The 20,538-nt window shown below is 37.4% G+C and overlaps 1 protein-coding gene across 1 annotated transcript in view; it reads right to left on the bottom strand.

The window, feature by feature from the left end:
• Positions 1 to 20,129, bottom strand: part of DMBT1 (deleted in malignant brain tumors 1) — a 59,720-nt gene extending 39,591 nt beyond the window's left edge. Inside the window, exons 1-5 of the mRNA XM_072624731.1 lie at positions 20,022 to 20,129; positions 12,879 to 12,926; positions 10,091 to 10,117; positions 6,094 to 6,120; positions 5,023 to 5,085 (exon numbers count right to left, since the gene is read on the bottom strand). Of these exons, the coding sequence (XP_072480832.1) occupies positions 5,023 to 5,085; positions 6,094 to 6,120; positions 10,091 to 10,117; positions 12,879 to 12,926; positions 20,022 to 20,079 (223 nt within the window). The 5' untranslated portion in view covers positions 20,080 to 20,129. The remainder of the gene's footprint in view (positions 1 to 5,022; positions 5,086 to 6,093; positions 6,121 to 10,090; positions 10,118 to 12,878; positions 12,927 to 20,021) is intronic.
• Between the last annotated feature and the right edge of the window lie 409 nt (positions 20,130 to 20,538).

The following is a 20,538-nucleotide window of genomic DNA, read 5'->3' as shown; positions in this document are numbered from 1 at the left end:
TTTCAGGACAGAAAGCATCTACCAAATCAAGGGACAATGAATATTTGAACATAGGAAAATATATACAAGAATTTCTTGGTCCACACTCTTCCTCCTTAACCAGGGTCATACTACCACTGTGGTTGAAACTAGGTCCTACAAGGACCTCTGTGACATAGTACAATGACTGACACCTGGGAACATGGAACAAGGAGCAATACGTAGTTGTTCTGGTGATGATTGTCTAGAGTCAAAAAAGCCTGATCGGCTGGCAAGGAAATATGGGGAATCTTGGGTCATGTAGCCAACACTATGTTCAGGAATCTTCAAATTCCATTAGATCTCCCATATCCCCATACTGGAATCTGTACCTTCATCCACACATGTAGCATCAGAGAACAGAGCCCACTCTGAAATCTCCTTCCATATTCTATATGAGCACAAAGACCCTCTGCAATCAGGACCTTCCCATGAGAGCCATGGCAATGGAGAAATATGATGTGATAGTGAACCCACCGATCTGACTGCCCTAAATTCCTCATGGTTCATCCCCTGGGCTCTTTATGAAAGGAAAGATTAAAAGAGGTTGTGGGGCCATCACTTTATAGGCAAAGACCTTCCCACATCAGGGTCCAGAAGCACTAGTTTCAACCAATGAAGGAGAGATTCAGTTGGAATAGAGGAAAGAATTTAGTATAGAACCAGCAACTCTCAAAATATTCTTCAAATAATACCATCAAATACAAGAAATAATGGCATAATATTAATGGGATCAGAAGATCTTCCCCACCCATTAATAGACCTCACTTGGATCCCACAAAGGGAATCTTGCCTACTAGAGATTTGATTTTAGGGAGCTTTCTCACCTTTTGTTACTAAGTTGAAAAGGTGAGTTGTGTCATGAGGGTTGTGATGCCTTCTTGCTCTGACAAGTGCATATATACATCGAGGTGAGGTTTTGCTTTGGGGGTTCACTTATGAGAAGAATCTTTTGATTACCTGGTCGAGACTCTGAGTAGCTGTGTGTTCAGACCCCACTTCCCTGCACCCCCCCACCCCCGATTACTCAGATGTAAAGGCTCTCAGTCCAATGAAGCATGTAAAGTGTATAGCAATACAGCTTTGATCAGGCAGTTAAGAGCCTTGTCTGTTTGTCTTTATGCTCATTTCTCTGCTTATATTTTCTCTATTTCAATTTTGTCTGCTTTTATTTTTTCTGCCATTCAAGGCTGACTTTTTCCCTGAACTCATGAATGTAATTAATGAAGATTTTTCACTCCTTTAAAGCTGATTTTCTTTAAAAGCAGATTAAAGAACCTATATTAACAGACGATCCTGATTATACTAGGGTGCTGGCTATTACAAAAGGTGACAGTACACTACATAAATGCAAAAGCTAAATATATTTGGCTGTTCCTTAGTGTTGATGACTGAAGGTCCATCTCCTCTTATCAGGGTACACAGAAGGGAAAAGTCTTGGGTTCAAGACAAAGCCTATCAATTTAGGAGGTGTTCAGGATGAATTATTTGAGGAGCTGATTTGTTCATAAATATTGTTGTGGACATGAAGAGTGTATCTCAAAACTGAGACAAAAGGATAGATGAAAGAATATGAGTCTTCAAACTCAAGACTATCTCATAACTCCATGAACTCATGTAACTTGTATCTTTCTCATTGAAGGTACTCCTTTATGTCTCTCTGCCTTTTACAATGCCTGACTTCCACCAAGGTTTGCTCCAAGGGCCACCTTCATCAAGACATCTTCCCTCATTCCCTCAGCTTTCATCCTCTGTGCCTCTACTTAATTTATTTGATGCTTATCTCCATAAATCATGCAGCACTCTAGCAAACTGCAAATTTGGGGAAGCAGGAATGTATCCATTTTTATATGTGTATCCACAGTGACTAGCACATGCCTTGAATATTTGATGCACTTTGAGTGTGGATACCGCATCATACCTATCAGACTGGCTAGCATGACAAAACAGGGAGATGATAAATGTTGGAGAAGATGTGGGAGAGTTGGAACACTAATTCATTGTTGGTGGAGCTGTGAGCTAATCCAACCATTGTGAAGAGCAATTTGGAACTATGCCCAAAGGACTACAAAAATGTGCATACACTTTGACCCAGCAATATCACTTCTACAACTGTATCCCAAAAAGATCATAAAAATGGGAAAGGGTATCGTGAGCAAAAAAATATTTATAGAGTTCTCTTTTTGTTGACCAAGAACTGGAAATTGAGGGGGTGCCCATAAATTGGGAAATGGCTGAACAGATTGTGGTATGTGAATGTAATGGAATACTATTTTCTTTAAGAAATTATGAACAGGAAGACTAAAGGAAGGCCTGGAAAGACTTATATGAAATGATTCTAGTGAAATGAGCAGAACCGGGAGAATATTGTACACAAAAACAACCACAGTGTGTGAGAAATTTTTCTGTTACGCTTAGCCCTTCACAGAAATGAAAGGACATAAAACATTCCCAAGGTACTCTTGAGGCAAAATGGCATCCACATCCAGACAAAAAACTATGGAATTGGAATGTAGAATGAAGCAAAATATTTTTTCTTGTATTATGTTTTGTTTTAGTTTCTTTTTTCTCATGCTTTCCTCCATTCATTTTAATTTCTCTATGCAACATGACTAATATGAAAACGTGCTTGCTAAGAACACATGTATAAAAACCATATAAGACTGCTTTCTGTCTCAGGGAAGGAGGAAGGAGAGAAGGAGAGAAGAACTAAGACTTACGGAAGTGATTGTAGAAAAGTGAAAACAAATTTCTTTTTGACAAAAAAAATGCCATTTTATTTTTTGAAATTCAAAGTGTAACACAATACAATTCATTTTAAAATGCATGTAAAACAACTTTTGGATTAAGTTATTTTAGTTGATCATATCCAAGACTTTTAAAATTACTTTTCTGTTCCTTCACTCAGAGTGAAAGCTATCTTTTAATTCTTTATGCCTCTGTGAGGTAACTCAGTGGTAACATGGATAGAACTTTAGGTCTGGAGTTAGGAAGACCCAAGTACAAATTGGGCTTCAGACATTTACCAGCTGTGTGACCCTCAGCAAGTCACTTGACTTCTTTTTTTATTATTGGCAATCAAGTTCTTTTCTTTAATTAAATTATTTTATTTGTTTTCAGTGTTCAACTCCCCCTCACTCCACCTTCCCTCCCCACTTCACGTTCCCTCCCCAATTCCTCCCTGAGATGATGTACAATTGTGTAGGCTCTACATGTACATTCCTATTAAATGCATGTTGCATAGAAGAAGTAAAATGAGTGGGACAACCCGTAAAACAAAAAGAAACATAATACAAAAGAAAACAGTCTGTTTCTATCTGCAATCCAATTCCATAGTTTTCTCTCTGTATGTGGAAAGTATTTTGCCTCAAGAGTCCACTGGAAATATTTTAAGTCCATGCATTATAATGGAATATTGAGTCTACCAGAAAAAATTCCTCACACACTTTGGTTATTGCTGTGTACAAAGTTCTCCTGGTTCTGCCCCTTTCACTCAGTATCAGTTCATATAAGTCAATCCAGGTCTCTCTGAAGTCTTCCTGTTCATCGTTTCTTATAACACAGTAGTGTTCCATTAATTATATTCATATACCACAACTTGTTCAGCCATTCCCCAATTGATGGGCATCTCCTTGATGTCCAGTTTTTGGCCACCACAAAGAGAGCTCCTATAAATATTTTTACTCATGTGGGACCCTTTCCCATTTCTATGATCTCCTTGGGATACAGTCCCAGAAGCGATATTGCTGGGTAAAAGAGTATGCACATTTTTATAGCCCTTTGGGAATAGTTCCAAATTGCCCTCCAGAATGGCTGGATCAGTTCACAGTTCCACCAACAATGAATTAGGGTTCCAACTCTCCCACATCTTCTCCAACATTTATCATCTTTCTGTTTTGTCAAGTTAGCCAATCTGATAGGTGCGATGTGGTACCTCAGAGCTGTTTTGATTTGCATTTCTCTAATCAATAGTGACTTAGAATATTTTTTCATATGATTATAGATAACTTTGATTTCTTCCTCTGAAAACTCCCTTTTCATATTTTTTGACCACTTATCAATTGGGGAATGACTTGTATTATTCTACATTTGAATAAGTCTTTTGTGTATTTTAGAAATGAGACCTTTATCACTGACACTAATTGCAAAAATTCCTTCCCAGTTTTCTGCTTCTGTCCTAATCTTGGCTGCACTGGGGTTTGTTTAATCAAAAACTTGTCAATTTAACATAATCAAAATTACTCATTTTACACTTCATAATGTACACTATCTCTTGTTTGGTCATAACTTTCCTAATTCTCCATAAAACTGACAAATACGCTACTCCTTGCTCTTCTAATTTGTTGATAGTATCACTCTTTATACCTAGATCTTGTATCTATTTGGATTTTATTCCTGTGTACAGTGTTCAACATTGATCTGTGCTCAGTTTCCATCACATTGTTATCCAATTTTCCCAGCAGTTTTTCTCAAACAATGATTTCTTATCCCACGAGTTGGGGTCCTTGGGTTTATCAAACAGTAGATTGCTATATTCTTTAACTATTGTGTTTTGAGTACCCCACATATTTCACTGTTTTACCCTTCTGTTTTTTAGTCAATACCAAGTAGTTTTGATGATTGCTGCTTTTTAATACAATTTCAGATATGGTAGATCTAGGCCATCTTTCCTTGAATTTCTTTTCATTAGTTCCTTTGATATTCTAGACATTTGGATCTTCCAGATGAATTTTGATATTATTTTTTCACCTCTGGAAAATAATTCTCTGGTAGTTTTATTGGTATGTCACTAAAGAAGCAAATTATTTTAGGTAGAATTGTCATTTTTATTATATTTGTTCACCCTACCCACTAGCAACTTGTGTAATGAACACTTTTTAAAAAAATAATAGTGAAAAAAATGAAATTGTTATTTAAAGATGCTCACATCTTCATATCAACTCTTATCCGAATAACACTCATCAGAGATTCAAAAAAAAGGAAAGGCAAGATAAGAAGCATTACCTGTCCCAAATGCTGCTGTGGTTCCAGGTGCTTCAGTGGTTTCAAAGGCTGTTGTGCCTGGAGCTGAAAAGATCAAACTCAATCACATCTCTGGATTAGGCGATATTCCCTGAAAGTACTTGTGTATTTTTTCACTAAATAACACAAATATGGGCATGAGGAAAACTTCCTTACACAGTCTTTTAGAAGAGCATCATTTTGTCACCTTCTGTGCATCTGTTTTTAAAATGAGAGGATTGGACAAGCTGGAGACAAACTGGAATTTCAGGCATTTAATAAGTTAAGACCAAGGTTCAGTAACATGTTCTTAGGGAAAGGAATGGAAGAGATAACAAAGTAAAATAATAAGAAGGGGAAAAGGGAAGAAATAATGGGGTAAAGGAAGGGAAGGAAAAAAAGGAACAAGGCAAGGGAAAGGAAAGAAATTAAAAAGAATCTGTTATTGTAAATTATGAGATAAGAAATTTTGAACAACAGGCAGAAATCACTGTGACTATTCAATCAGATTAATATGATAGCTTAAAAAACAAAACAGTGGAAGTAATGCAAGATTTCTTAAATTCAAAAGAAAGGAAGGAAGTGGGAGGAGAAAAGAGAGGAAGAGATAACAGAAGATGAGAAGAGACAAAGGCAATAGAGGTTAGGATTGTAAACTGCAGAGGAGAGATTAATCTTGTCTCAGATAATTGGCTAGAAAAAACAATCTAGCTATGGCATGACAGTTTCAAAATAAAGAGCAGACATGATCACTTTTTATATGCAGCACTTTCTTTGGTACTACTTTTAAAGTTAAAAAAATCAAAAGAGTAAATGCTAATTCAGAACAATTGGAGCCATAAAGGAACTTGACCCATAGGACAAAATCTCAGATCTATCACAGCACCCAGGAAGGGTCAGTCTGATGGAAAAAGTATTTGGAGAATAAAACTAAAATAAAGTTTCTTAATGGTATCTCTGTTCATCTCGTACATGGCACTACAGAAGAAAAAAGGCCCGTCTCTCTACAGCACTAAAAAATACATTTTTCACATAGAAATCCGGGATATTGATAAAAAAAGAACTGAGACTTACCAGTGTTGAATTGACTTGTAAATCCCTCTACAAAAGAGAAAACATCAAATCAGACGTGGTCCCATTTTATAGACACATGTCAGAGGTAGGAGGAAGAACTCAATTCTCCCAGGACACCAAGGGATGAGGGATAGACATAGCATAAATCATAAAGCTCAGAAGGAAATGAGATTGGTGAGAAGGGACTGTCTTTTAGTTATAGCTCAGTGCAAAAGAACAGAAAAATAAGGATATTTTCACTTGTATATATATATGTATATATGTGTATATACATATATATATTTTTTCTGATATAATAATGACTCTACCATGTACAAAAGATACTACTCCTTCCTTAGTTACTTGGAACTCCCATTTACTTTTCCTAGTCAGAAGCTCAATAGACTGTAGAAATGCCAATCTTAAAATTCACTTCTTTATCCTACTTAACATTATGGCGACAATACCAGAATTTTGATTGCCAAACATTCTCTGCACATCTCTGCCTCCTGTAGCACTGTAATGAGAAGAATTTCTTTTCTATAACAAAATCAACTACTAAAATGATCATTTGTTCAGGGTTATGTCTTTGGGCTGTCAGCACTGCAACTTATGGATATGACCAAATCTTTTTTAAAGAATTTATCTGGTTAGCCTGTAAAGAAGCTATATGAAGAATGGAAAATGGGGAAAAGGAAAAAGAGTGTAAAAAAGGAGGAAGGGAAGGATAAAAGGGAAGAAAGGAAGGAGAGAGGAGTGGAATATGGCAGAAAGGAAAGAAAGCAAAAAGAAAAGGGAAGGAAGGAGCAAGTAGAAAGTACTATTTTCCTCCTGAAAATGATGAAATAGCTGTCTCTTGAAAGATGCATAACATTTGGAGGTAATTTAGACCTCTTGTTTCTTTGGCATAAAATGGAAATGACCTGTCCACATTCAGAAGAATTCTTAATCTTACTATGATAAAAGAATTCATCCACCACATCCAGGGACAATGAAATTTGTAGTGTAGAAAAAATACAAAAGGATTCCTTGGTCCACACTCTGACTCCTTGGCCAAGGTCATACTAACAACATGGTGCAAACTCAGTCCTACAACAGGCTCTAGAACATTATACAATGGCTGATACCAGGGAAAGTGGAACAAGGGGCAATTTGTGATTATTCCAGCAATGCCTTTCTGGAGTCAAAAAAGTCTCATCAGCAGATAAGGAAACATGGGAAATCTTGAGCCATGCAGTTGACATTGCGTTGAAGAATCTTCAGCTTCCATTACATCTGCCACATTCACACATGAGAATTCATACTTAGATCTACACACATAGCATTAAGGAACAGATGCTACTCTGTACCCTCATCCCCTATTCTATATGAATTCAAAGACCCCATATAATAAGGACCTTGTCAAGACAGCCATAGCTACTGAGAGATGTGAGGTGGCAGTGAAGCCTCTGATCTCTAATGCTTTATTCCCTAGGCTCTTCCCACATCAGGGTGCAGAAGCACCAGTTTCGCAAAAGAAGGAAAGTTTGGGTTGGAGTAGAGCAAAGGATTTAATTTGGAAAATGAGAGTCTCTCAAAGTATTCTCCAAAATATACCATCATGCCAAGTACTAGATATAACTGTGATGGCACATTGCTTAAAGGCAAAAAGTAAATATATTTCACTATTCATTAGTATTACTTACTGAAGGTGCCTCTCTTATCAGGGTACATAGAAGTGAAAAGCCTTGGTTTCAAGATAAACTCTATGAATTAAGGAGATATTGCAGAAGAATTTCTTCACAACATGATTTATCCAGAGATATCATTGTGAACATAGAGAACATATCTCCAAATTGAGGTAAAAAGATAGATGAAAGAATATGAGACCTAAAACTCAAGATTTTATCTCAAACCTGCATGCATTGATGTGAGTTGTCCCTTTCTCATGGAATTTACTCCATTTTCATCTTTCTTTGCCTTTCACCTGTGCACATTCTCACTAAACAATACAAATATGGGCATGAGGAAGGTGTTCTTAAACAGTCTTTTAGGGGAGCATCATTTTGTCACCTCCCGTGGGTCTGTTTGTTTTTAAAATGAGAGAATTGGACAAGTTGGAGATAAATTGGAATTAAAGGTATTTCTTTAAAAAGTTAAGCTCATGCAAGGTTCAATAATATGTTCTTGGACAAAGGAATGGAGAAGATATCAAAGCAAAGTAATGGAAAGGGGAAAGGAGAAAAGAGTGTAAAACAGGAGGAAGGGAAGGATAAAAGGGAACAAAGGAAAGAGAGATAAGTGGAAGATGGCAGAAAGGAACGAATGCAAAAAGAAAAAGGAAGGAAGGAGCAAGCAGAAAGTACTACTGTCCTCCTGAAAATAATGAAACAGCTTTCTCTGGAAAGATGCTTAAAATTTGGACATTGTTTAGACCTCCTGTTTCTTTGGCATACAATAGCTATGACCTGTCCACATTCAGAATAATTCCCAACCTTAGTTTCATAACAGAATTCATCTACCACCTCAAGGGACTATGAAATTTTCAGTGTAGAAAAAGTACAAAAGGATTCTTTGGTTCATATTTTGCCCTTTTGGCCAAGCTCAGACTAGCACAATGATCCAAATTCAGTCCTACAACAGGTTCTAGAACATAACACATTGGCTGATACTGGGGAAAATGGAACAAGGGGCAGTGTGTGGTTGTTCCAGTGATGATTTTGTGGAGTGAAAAAAAGCCCCATCAGCAGGTAAGGAAACATGGGGACTCTTGTGTGATGTAGTTGATTTTATGTTGAAGAATCTTCAGCTTCCATTACATCTCCCACATTCTCATATGAGAATCCATACCTACATCCACACATATAGCATCAGGGAATAGAATCTTCTCTGCACCATCATCACATATACTATATAAGCTGAAAGACCCAACAAGGAACTTCTCAAGAGAACCATGGCTACTGAGAGATAGGAGATGACAGTGAGCCCTCAGATCTCTAATGTTTTATCCCCTAGGTTCTTCCCACATCAGGGTTCAGAAGCACCAATTTCAACAAATGAAGGAAAACTTGGGTTGGAATAGAGGAAAGGATAATTTGGAAACTGAGAATCTCTCAAAATAGTTTCCAAAATATCCTGTCATGCTAAGTATGAGGCTTAATGGTGACCACATATTACATAAATGCAACAAGTAAATATATCTCACTATTCATTAGTGAACATCTTATCAGAAGTGAAAATCCTGGATTTCACAATAAACCCTATGAATTAAGGAGATATTGAGGAAGAATCTCTTTGCAAGATGATTCATCCGCAAACATCATTGTGGACATAGAGAAGACATCTCAAAACTGAGATAAAAGGATAGATGAAAGAATATGAAACCTTAAACAGAAGACTGTACCTGAAAAACGCATGTATTCATGTAAGAAATTTTGAACAACAGGCAGAAACCACTGTGACTATTCAATTAGATTAATATGATAGCTTAAAAAACAAAACAGTGGAAGTAATGCAAGATTTCTTAAATTCAAAAGAAAGGAAGGAAGTGGGAGGAGAAAAGAGAGGAAGAGATAACAGAAGATGAGAAGAGACAAAGGCAATAGAGGTTAGGATTGTAAACTGCAGAGGAGAGATTAATCTTGTCTCAGATAATTGGCTAGAAAAAACAATCTAGCTATGGCATGACAGTTTCAAAATAAAGAGCAGACATGATCACTTTTTATATGCAGCACTTTCTTTGGTACTACTTTTAAAGTTAAAAAAATCAAAAGAGTAAATGCTAATTCAGAATAATTGGAGCCATAAAGGAACTTGACCCATAGGACAAAATCTCAGATCTATCACAGCACCCAGGAAGGGTCAGTCTGATGGAAAAAGTATTTGGAGAATAAAATTAAAATAAAGTTTCTTAATGGTATCTCTGTTCATCTCGTACATGGCACTACAGAAGAAAAAAGGCCCGTCTCTCTACAGCACTAAAAAATACATTTTTCACATAGAAATCCGGGATATTGATAAAAAAAGAACTGAGACTTACCAGTGTTGAATTGACTTGTAAATCCCTCTATAAAACAGAAAACATCAAATCAGACGTGGTCCCATTTTATAGACACATGTCAGAGGAAGGAAGAAGAACTCAATTCTCCCAGGACACCAAGGGATGAGGGATAGACATAGCATAAATCATAAAGCTCAGAAGGAACTGAGATTGGTGAGAAGGGACTGTCTTTTAGTTATAGCTCAGTGCAAAAGAACAGAAAAATAAGGATATTTTCACTTATATATGTATATATATGTATATAGGTGTATATACATATATATATTTTTTCTGATATAATAATGACTCTACCATGTACAAAAGATACTACTCCTTCCTTAGTTACTTGGAACTCCCATTTACTTTTCCTAGTCAGAAGCTCAATAGACTGTAGAAATGCCAATCTTAAAATTCACTTCTTTATCCTACTTAACATTATGGCAACAATACCAGAATTTTGATTTCCAAACAGAGAGACAGAGAGCACAGAGTGAATTGAACAGGATGGGATCATATCTTAAAAAAATGAAAACAATCTGTGAGAGAAATATATTGGGAGGAGAAAGGGAGAAATGGAATGGGGCAAATTATCTCTCATAAAAGAGGTAAGCAAAAGACTTTTTTAGTGGAGGGAAAAAGAAGGGAGGTGAGAGAAAAACATGAAGTTTACTCTCATCACATTCCGCTAAAGGAAGGAATAAAATGCACACTCATTTTGGTATGAAAACCTATCTTACAATACAGGAAAGTGGGGGAGGAGGGGAGAGGAGGGGTGGGGGGATGATGGAGGGGAGGGCAGTGGGAAGAGGGAGCAATTTGAAGTCAACACTCATGGGGAGGGACAGGATCAAAAGAGAGAATAGAAGCAATGGGGGGCAGGATAGGATGGAGGGAAATATAGTTAGCCTTACACAACATGACTATTATGGAAGTCATTTGCAAAGCTACACAGATATGCCCTATATTGAATTGTTTGCCTTCCATGGGGAATGGGTGGGGAGGGAGGGATGAGGAGAAGTTGGAACTCAAAGTTTTAGGAACAACTGTCGAGTACTGTTCTTGCTACTAGGAAATAAGGAATACAGGTAAAGGGGTATAGAAAGTTATCTGGCCCTACAGGACAATAGAGAAGATGGGGACAAGGGAAGGGAGGGATGATAGAAGAGAGGGCAGATTGGTGATAGGGGCAATGAGAATGCTCGGTGTTTTGGGGTGGGGGAGGGGAGAAATGGGGAGAAAATTTGGAACCCAAAATTTTGTGAAAATGAATGTTAAAAGTTAAATAAATTAGTTTTAAAAAAAAGAATCTTCACCTTCCATTATATCTCCCACATTCATACATGGGAATTCATTCCTACATCTATGCATATAGTTGTAGAGAACCTTGAGGCGTTTGAAAGAGCCCCTTATCAAGAATTCCCCTCCTCCAAAGGAGAGTAGTTGACTTGAGAAGTTAAGTGCTATATTGTTCTCAGGTGCATGTCCTTGAATTCGGGTGTTGAAGTTCCAGGCAGGAATCAGGGCCCCTGCTATACAGGATAACATTCTGATAAAGAGGCCTTGAGGCCTCCCTTTCTACTTATCACAATCTCTTCTGTTTCATGCCTCAATTGCTACCCCTATGGTTTTTTACTATTTAAGCACCACGAACCCCTAATTTGTTGGCTCAGTGTGTCTAGAACAAACTCACCTTGTTCAGACTGCTGTGTCCCACCTGTCTTTTCATCCTTGCTCTGTGAGCCCTGTAACCACCCTGGACCTGCTGGATTGTGCTTGCCGCAGCACATAGCATCAGGCAACAGAGTCTACTCTGCACCCTCATCCCATATTCTATATGAGCATAAAGACCTCATGTAACAAGGACCTTCCCAAGACAGACCTGTCCCTACTGGGAGATAGGAGGTGGCAGTGAATCCTCTGATATGACTACCCTCAATCTCTCATGGTTTATCCCCTGGGTTCTTCCCATATCAGGATCCAGAAGCACCAGTTTCAACAAATGAAGGATACTATGGGTTGGAGTAGAGGAAAAGGTTTAATTTGGAATCTAAGACTCTCTCAAAATATTCTCCAAAATACACCATAATGCCAAGTATGAGATCTAACTCTGGCTGCACGTTACATAAATGCAAAAGTAAATATATTTCACTGTTTATAAGTAGTAGTGACTGAAGGTCCCTCTCCTTATCAGGGTACTCAGAAGTGAAAAGTCTTGATTTCAAGATGAACCCAATGAATTAAGGAGATATTGAGGATGAATTTCTTCACAACCTGATTTTTCCACAGATATCATTGAGGATATAGAGAGCATATCTCAAAACTTAGATAAAAGAGTAGATGGAAGGATACGAGACCTTAAACTCAAGACTTTAATATCATACCTTCATGCATTCACGTAACTTGTCCCTTTGTCATGGAATGCACTCCCTCTTCATCTTTCTCTTCCTTTTACAATGCTTGACTTTCACCATGGCTTGCCCCAAATACCATTTCTATCTTCACATCTTCCCTCATCCCCTCAGCTTTAATGTTCTGTGTCTCCACTTGCCGTATTTGATGCTTATCTCTATCCTAGCAAACTGCAAATGTGGGGAGACAGGAGTGTATCTGTTTTCATATATCTATCCACAGTGCCAACACATACCTTGAACATTTGATGCACTTAATAATAGAGTGTGGAATAAATGGAATTGCTATTTAAAGATGCTCACATCTTCATATTAACTCTTCCTTGACTAAAACTCATCAGAGATTCACAAAAACGGAAAGGCAAGATAAGAAGTATTACCTGTTCCATATGTTGCTGTGGTTGTGGTAATTGCAAAGGTCCTTGTTTCTAGAAGTGAAAATATTAAATTCAATCTCATCTTAGGATTACAGGGTATTTTCTCAAAGTAACTACTCATTTTTCTCGCTACTTCCCCCAAATACAAGCATGATAAACACTTCCTTACGCAGTCTTTTTGGTGACCATCATTTTGTTTTCTTCTGTGGATCTGTTTGTCTTTAAAATGAGAGGATTGGACAACTTGCAAATTAACTGGAAATAAACTTCTTCTAAGAGTAATGAGGATTTAGAAAGTATGAAAATTGAATAGGAATAACTTGTTCCCTACTCTTTCTGCTTGGTCAGGGATATCTTTTTAAGATGGTTCAAACTCAGTCACATGGATAACAAGTTCTGAGACAGCACAGCACACTGAAGTATTGGAACAAGCAGTAATTTGTAGATATCCCAATGGCTGCTTTCTGGACCCAAAAGCTTCTACTGTTTTAGCTGAGATATGGGGCATATTGGACCATGTAAATAACATTGTATTAAACATCTTGAGATCCATGTGAATCTCCTACATTCTAATATCATTTTCTAAACCTACTCATAGGGCAAAAAGACAGATTTTCTGGCGATCTCCATTCCAGGAAGGAAAAAAATTGTGATGTTTATGGACTATCATCCTTACTCTTATCTTTCCTCCTTGGGGTAATCAAGGCCAATTTTTCAGCACGTTAAAGTAGGAATTATCTTGTCAGAAACAAATGCCAGGTTCCTTTTTACAAAACAGTCCAGATCTTACTGTGACAGCCTTAGGAGGCCTTGTGTAATAATGGGAATTATTAATTTGTGTGATATAGTTACATACTTAGTGATATAATAATTTAAAGTTTTTAAAGTGTTTTGCATAGAATGTCACATTTGATACTCACTTAACCCTTTCAGATTGATGATCTTATTATCTCCACTGAAGAAATAAAAAAACTGAGATTAAGAAAGTCAAGTGACCTCATCTGGGTCCCATATAGCCTATAAGTGCCTAAGAAAGGATTCCAGAAGATGGCAGAGTAGAAGGATGGACCTGCTGTAGCTCTCCCCGCCAAAGCCCATAAAATACCTGTAAAAATTACACTAAACAAATTCTAGAACAGCAGAAGCCACAAAACAACAGAGTGAAAGAGATTTGCAGCCTGGAAGAATGACAGGAAAGGTCCATGGCACCAGACTCAGAGTGAAGCACAGCCTATGGTGCTCAGCCCAGGCATGGCAGCAAAAGGACTAGAGCAGATTTCAGGGTCCGGAATCCCAGGTAGCAGCTGTGGTTCCCAGATTCCTCAACCCACAAACATCAGATACAGCTTCAAAGGTTAGTGACTACAGTGTCCAGTTTTTGGAGCCTTCGGCATAAAGACCCTGGTGGAATCAAGCAACTGACCTGAATCTCAACCCTGAGTAGAAGCACTGGGGTGAAAAGGAACATAGTGCCTTGGTGGAGCTTAAGGTGGATGTGGAGAGGTAACCCTACTTGCAGATCCTGGGCAGAAAAGTTTGTGGTTGTTCCCAGATTGGAATGCAGGCCAGGAGAGGAGTAAACCTCTCTCCCTTGATTGTGCCACCTTGGAGGAACTGAGAACTTACAGGTCCCTAGAGTATACTCTCCACTTGACAAAGGACTCAAAAGTCAAGTAACTAACTGGGAAAATGTCCAAAAAGGGGGGAAAATAAGACTATAGAAAGTTACTTTCTTGGAGAACAGGTGTTTTCCTTTATCCTTTCGAATGAAGAAGAACAAGGCATGCCATTAGAGGAAGACATCAAAGTTAAGGCTTCTTCATCCAAAATCTCCAAAATAAATTTGCAATGATCTCAGGCCATGGAAGAGTTCAAAAGATATTTTAAAAATCAAGTAAGAGATGTGGAGGAAAAATTGAGAAGAGAAATGAGAGGGATGTAAGAAAATCATGAAAAGTGAGTCAACAGCTTGCTAAAGCAGTCCCAAAAATTCTGAAGAAAATAACACCTTTAAAAATAGAGTAACCCAAATGGCAGAAGATGTCCAAAAAGCCAATGAGGATAAAGTGCTTTAAAAAGCAGAATTTTCCAAATGGAAAAGCTCAATGAAGAAAATAGTTCTTTAAAAATTAGAATGGAACAGATGGAAGTTAGTGCTTTCATGAGAAACCAAGAAATTACAAAGAAAACCAAAAGAATGAAAAAATAGAAGACAATGTGAATTATATAATTGGAAAAATAACTGACCTGAAAAATAGATCCAGAAGAGACAATTGAGAATTATGGGGCTACCTGAAAGCCATGATGAAAAAAAGAGCCTAGGCACCATCTTTCATGAAATTATCAAGGAAAACTGCCCTGTTATTCTAGAATCTGAGGGTAAAATAAATATTGAAAGAATCCACTGATCACCTCCTGAAAGAGATCTGAAAAGAAAAACTCCTAGGAATATTGTAGCCAAATTCCAGCATTCCCAGGTCAAGGAGAAAACATGTAAGCAGCCAGAAAGAAACAATCTGAGTATTGTGGAAACACAATCAGGATAACACAAGATCTAGCAGCTTCTACATTAAGGGATTGAAGGGCTTGGAATGTGATATTCCAGAAGTCAAAGGAACTAGGATTAAAACAAAAAATCACTTATCCAGCAAAACTTAGTATAATACTTCAGGGGAAAATGTGGTCATTCAATGAAATAGAGGACTTTCAAGCATTGTTGATGAAAAGTCAAGAGCTGAATAGAAAATTTGACTCTCAAACACAAGAATCAAGAGAAGTATGAAAAGGTAAGTAGGAAAGAGAAATCATAAGGTACTTACTAAAGTTGAACTGTTTACATTCCTACAAGATCATATTTGTAACTCTTGAAACTTTTCTCAGTATTTGAGCAGTTGGAGGGATTATATACATATAAACAGAGGGCAGAGAGTGAGTTGAATAGGAAAGGATGATATCTAGAAAAATAAAATTAAGGGTGAGAGAAGAATATATTAAGAGGAGAAAGAGAAAAGTGGAATGAGACAAATTATGTCTCATAAAAGAGGCAAGAAAAAGTTTTTTCAATGGAGGGGGAAAAGGGAGAAGTGAAAGGGGAAAAGTGAAGCTTGCTCTCTTCACATTTGGCTTAAGGAGGGAATAGCATACACACTCAATTTGGTATGAAAATCCATCTTAAACTACAGGAAAGTAGATGAGAAGGGGATAAGTGGGCTATAGGAGGGTTGATAGAAGGGAGGGCAAATGGGAGGAGGGAGTAATTAGAAGTAAACACTTTTGGGGAAAGACAAGGACAATAGAGACAATAGAATAAATGAGGGACAGGATAAGATGGAGGGAAATATAATTAGTCTTTCACAACATGACTATTATGGAAGTCTTTTGCATAACTACACATGTATAGCCTAATTGAATTGCTTGCCTTCACAATGGGGATGTGTGGGGAGGGAGGAAAGGAAAGAAGTTGGAACTCAAAGATTTAGGAATGAATGTTGAAAATTGTTTTTGCATGCAACTGGGAAATAAGAAATATAAGTAATGAGGTGGAGAAATCTATCTTGCCCTACAAGAAAAGATAGAAGATGGGAATAAGAGAAAGGAAGGGTGTGATAGAAGAAAGGGCAGATTGAGGGAAGGGGTAATCAGAATGCATGGTATCTTGGCGTGGGCAAAGGGGAGAGATGGGGAGAAAATTTGGATCTCAAAATCTTATGGAAATGAATGTTGAAAACTAAATGTAAATAAATAAATTTTTAAAAGAAAGAAAAGATTCCAACTCAGAGTCTTCCTGAGTTCAAGTCCAGCAGTCTAATTGTGATGCAAGCACTTGATGATGGTTTGCTCTATCTAAGGAGAAAAATAAATAAACAGAGGGTATTCCAAAAGTCTTAATGTTAATTTATTAAGCTATTAAGAGCTAAAATTGCCTGTATTGATTAGAGGTTGTTGAAGGTCCAACCTCTCAAATCAGGATTTCTGAACTAAAGAGAATGGCTTTGACTCAATTGCTCATTGAGTTAATTGGACATACAGAGAGTACCACTGATTCACATCTCTAAACATAACTTGAACACAGCAAAATTGTCATCCATGTTCTCCTCTCTCTTCCTTCAATATCCTACAAAAAATGGTAAATACTGTTACTTTTGATTAAACAAATATAGACCTCCCCCCCTCAGAGTAGATGATCAGCCACAGGGCTTCTATTTTTTTTGGCAATGAAACAATAAATGTGAGGCCCTGAGTTTCAGAAATTCTACATTCAGAAGTGACCCTCATTATACATGTAGACTGGCTATGGAAAGTCTTTCCAACATGAGATGATTGTATTTAAGAAGTTATAATGTAAAAGTATATATGTGATCTTTATCTGATCTTTTATTGTATCTCTGAACTTGACATTATATCTGATATCCTCATGTGCACTGTCAGGAGCTATCCCTTCTGCTCAGAATATCTTCTCCCTCCTCATCTCTCTCAATCTTTCAGAGTACCTGACTTCCATCAGGGATTACCTGAGGTTCCAACTCCGTTGTAAAGTCTTCCCTCATTTCCCTACTAACTTTGTCCCCCATAAGAATCCATTATGCCTATATTTACCTTATATTATGCTTATGTGCATTCATCGTGCAGTCCCCTAATAAACTGTAAATTTGGGGGTACAAGATTTTTCAGAGGTTTAGGAGGTAGAGAGAGCTACACAAATAATCAAGGAAGAATATGGTTCATCCCAGAAATCTCCAAACTCTGAATGGGAATGGATTTTCAAGATCATTGAGAGACAGCAGAAAAGACACTGACCTAGAAGCCAAAAGATCGATATTATAGTCCTACCTCTGCCATTACATCATGATAACCTTGGACAAGTTACTTTTCTGGGCCTCAGTTTCCTCAACTATAAAATTCGACTCAAAGCAACTAAAGTTTATTAAGGGTTTACTAGGAAGTTTAGAGTCACTATAAAAAGTTAAGTGAGATTGTCGCATTAGTTCATCTCTATTATCTATAACTCTAATATAATCTTCTGATAAGTTACAAAGTAGTGTATCACAGTGAAAAAGGGTATTTTGCTGGAAGCCAAAAGGTCTGGACTTGATTCTGTTGTCTGCCACCTGTTATTTAAGTCTCAGTTTCCTTATCTTAAAAATAGACAAATGTGTGGTTAATTTTTATTGGGGTTTTTTTTAAAGCGATATTCTTTAAAATCCTTTCCATCTTACTTATGACTCTATGTTACCTGGAAAAGGAAATGAACCTTTCCAAGGTCATATAGTTATTAAGGGGAAGATTCAATATGCAATCCTTTTTCTTAATGCTAAGGCTAGTAATCTATCCAAAATGTCATTCTGCCTCTAAAATTGTGATTAAAAAAAACACACATCAGGCAGTAGATTCTCTTTAATCAGCATCACTCAAGTAGTCAAAAAAAAAAGAAGAAGAAGAAAAAAAATCTACATTGTTAAGCTGCCTGGAAGAGTCAGAAGGATCTTGAATCCAAGAATGAGGAATCAATCTGTCCTGCTATGTTCAGTTGATGATGGACAGGGCTTAGAGGCATGAACTCCCACTTCGCTCCTGGCTAATAATAGACAGAGTTCCCATAAAATCTTTCATATCAATAAATACCTAAATTAATTTATTTTGATCATGGAAAGCCTGAATTCATGCTTTCATGAATTATCAAATAGTTTTGATGGTTTAACAATTTCTAGAATTAGGAGAGTTCAGAATTTACTATTTCACTTCCCCTATACTCAGCCTATCCAACCTACCACCAATGTCCCTAGATGGCAAGTCTAAGAATATTGGGGCCTTAAATTCATTTCAGAGTTTCATGTGAAAGTTCTCTCTCTAAGGGACTGGTCTTTGCTGGGTTTTCCATTCACAGCAAAGGACCCTCTAGTGCCTTCTAGTGAAGAACCACTAAAGCAGAGTCTGCAAATCACCTGAGCTCAAAGCATCTTGGTCCTATGCTGCCTTCTGATGCTGAAGATTTTTATGTGTCAGGGAGAGCAACAATGAAGAAATGACAAATATTGAAAACCACACTTTCACCTGTCTCTCAAGCCTCAATCCACCATACCTGCCTTTTTTAACTGCATCACTATCTATTCACATGAGTTACACACTGACTATCACTTGGTCTTTAGGGAGTGGGAGGTGGGGAAAGTTGTTTGCTTCTAGCATCTTAATGGAATTAATTTGCCAGGTAAAACATGACCCCCAAGGCCTCCTACAATCTTTTCTCTCAAGATGAAGATAACTAAGAATGATTATTTACTTTATAAACATACAAGTTTGTGAAACATTTTAATCTGACAAAAAAAAATATGCCCATTTAATGAGAACATGACTGAGTACTTGTTCAGTTAGCGAGCCCAGTGAAAATTGTCTTTGGAAAGAATCATAGAATGCAATACTCTCCAGGCTTGCCTCTGGCTCTGCAGGAATGTAGCCATCTACTCCATCTGACACTCAGATTTAGGTGAGAATGTAGCTCTGGGCCATCTGGCAAAGTGTGTAGCAGATACAAGGGTGAGTTCCCAATTCCCTTTCCAACCATTAAACTGCTTAACTATGTATGCGTACTCTAATTATGAAGCACTTTTAAGACAGACATATCTGCAGGCAGAATTCAAGTTACAAGTCTTTAAGAAACATTAAATTAGCAAGGGCATTTGTCCTGTCCATCCTTGTATGATGGAGATTAAATCAGATCAAAAATTCTGGACCCTTTCCATTTGAGTCACAAATGCAAAAAGCATTAGATAAAATATTATATCCCTCAACCTCCTAAGTTTCTAACAGCTGTGTTGTTTTCAAGACCAAACAATCGTTTGACAATGATTTAATGAATCCAGTGACACTGCAATTAGTCTGCTCTTGTTCCAAGTGCTTATAGTTCTCCAAGGAGGAAAAAAGTATCTTTCATCTGATTTAACAACAAAAAACCCCAACTTGTTCAAAAATTGCTGTGTGGAAGACACTTTGTAAATAATCATTACCAAGGTCTACTAGCTGCTTTTATCTGTAGCAAAATTCTTCCTGAAATGAAGAGTCTATAATTAGGGTGTAAGACATTAAAAGTCTACCTACTTAGGTAGGACTTTGGAGGAAAATACACAAATATCACAATTAGTAACACAGTACCTGCATATAGAAGTTGACACCATAACAGCCATATCCCCAGGAATTTGGTGATGCCCATTTTGCTGGGTCCCTGTCAATCTGATAAAGACACTTCGAAATTTATATGCGCCGAGGTATGAGGAGGCGTGATCTTGGGTGCAGTTTCTTGCTATTGCTGCAATAAATCTATTAAAAGGAAGTAAGTAAATTAACTCACAGGCAGTTCACTAATCTATGGGAACAGAAGAGGTGTGTCAGATTGATTGCCCCCTGAAAGATCTGGCATTATTCCAATTGCAAAACTTCTTTGAAATCAATAATATAATTTGCCACTTCCTTCTCTGTCGTCCAACAAGAAGACTTCTAAGTGCTCCTGGGACATAGAGGAGCCCACATCTACCAATGGAATCTACACTCTAAGACAATCCAGGCAAAGCAGGATGTGGGCTACTCTGCAAATAGTGAAGAGTGAGCCAAGGGGAAAAGAATATCTCAGGGATGGTTTGCCCTAAGGAATACTCCCTTCATAGCTTCGTGA

The sequence above is a fragment of the Notamacropus eugenii genome, chromosome 1 (genome assembly GCF_028372415.1).
Source record: "Notamacropus eugenii isolate mMacEug1 chromosome 1, mMacEug1.pri_v2, whole genome shotgun sequence".
NCBI classification, from domain to species: Eukaryota; Metazoa; Chordata; class Mammalia; order Diprotodontia; family Macropodidae; genus Notamacropus; species Notamacropus eugenii.
Note: the sequence above shows the minus strand (reverse complement) of the source record. Positions and strands in the feature narration are given on the sequence as shown.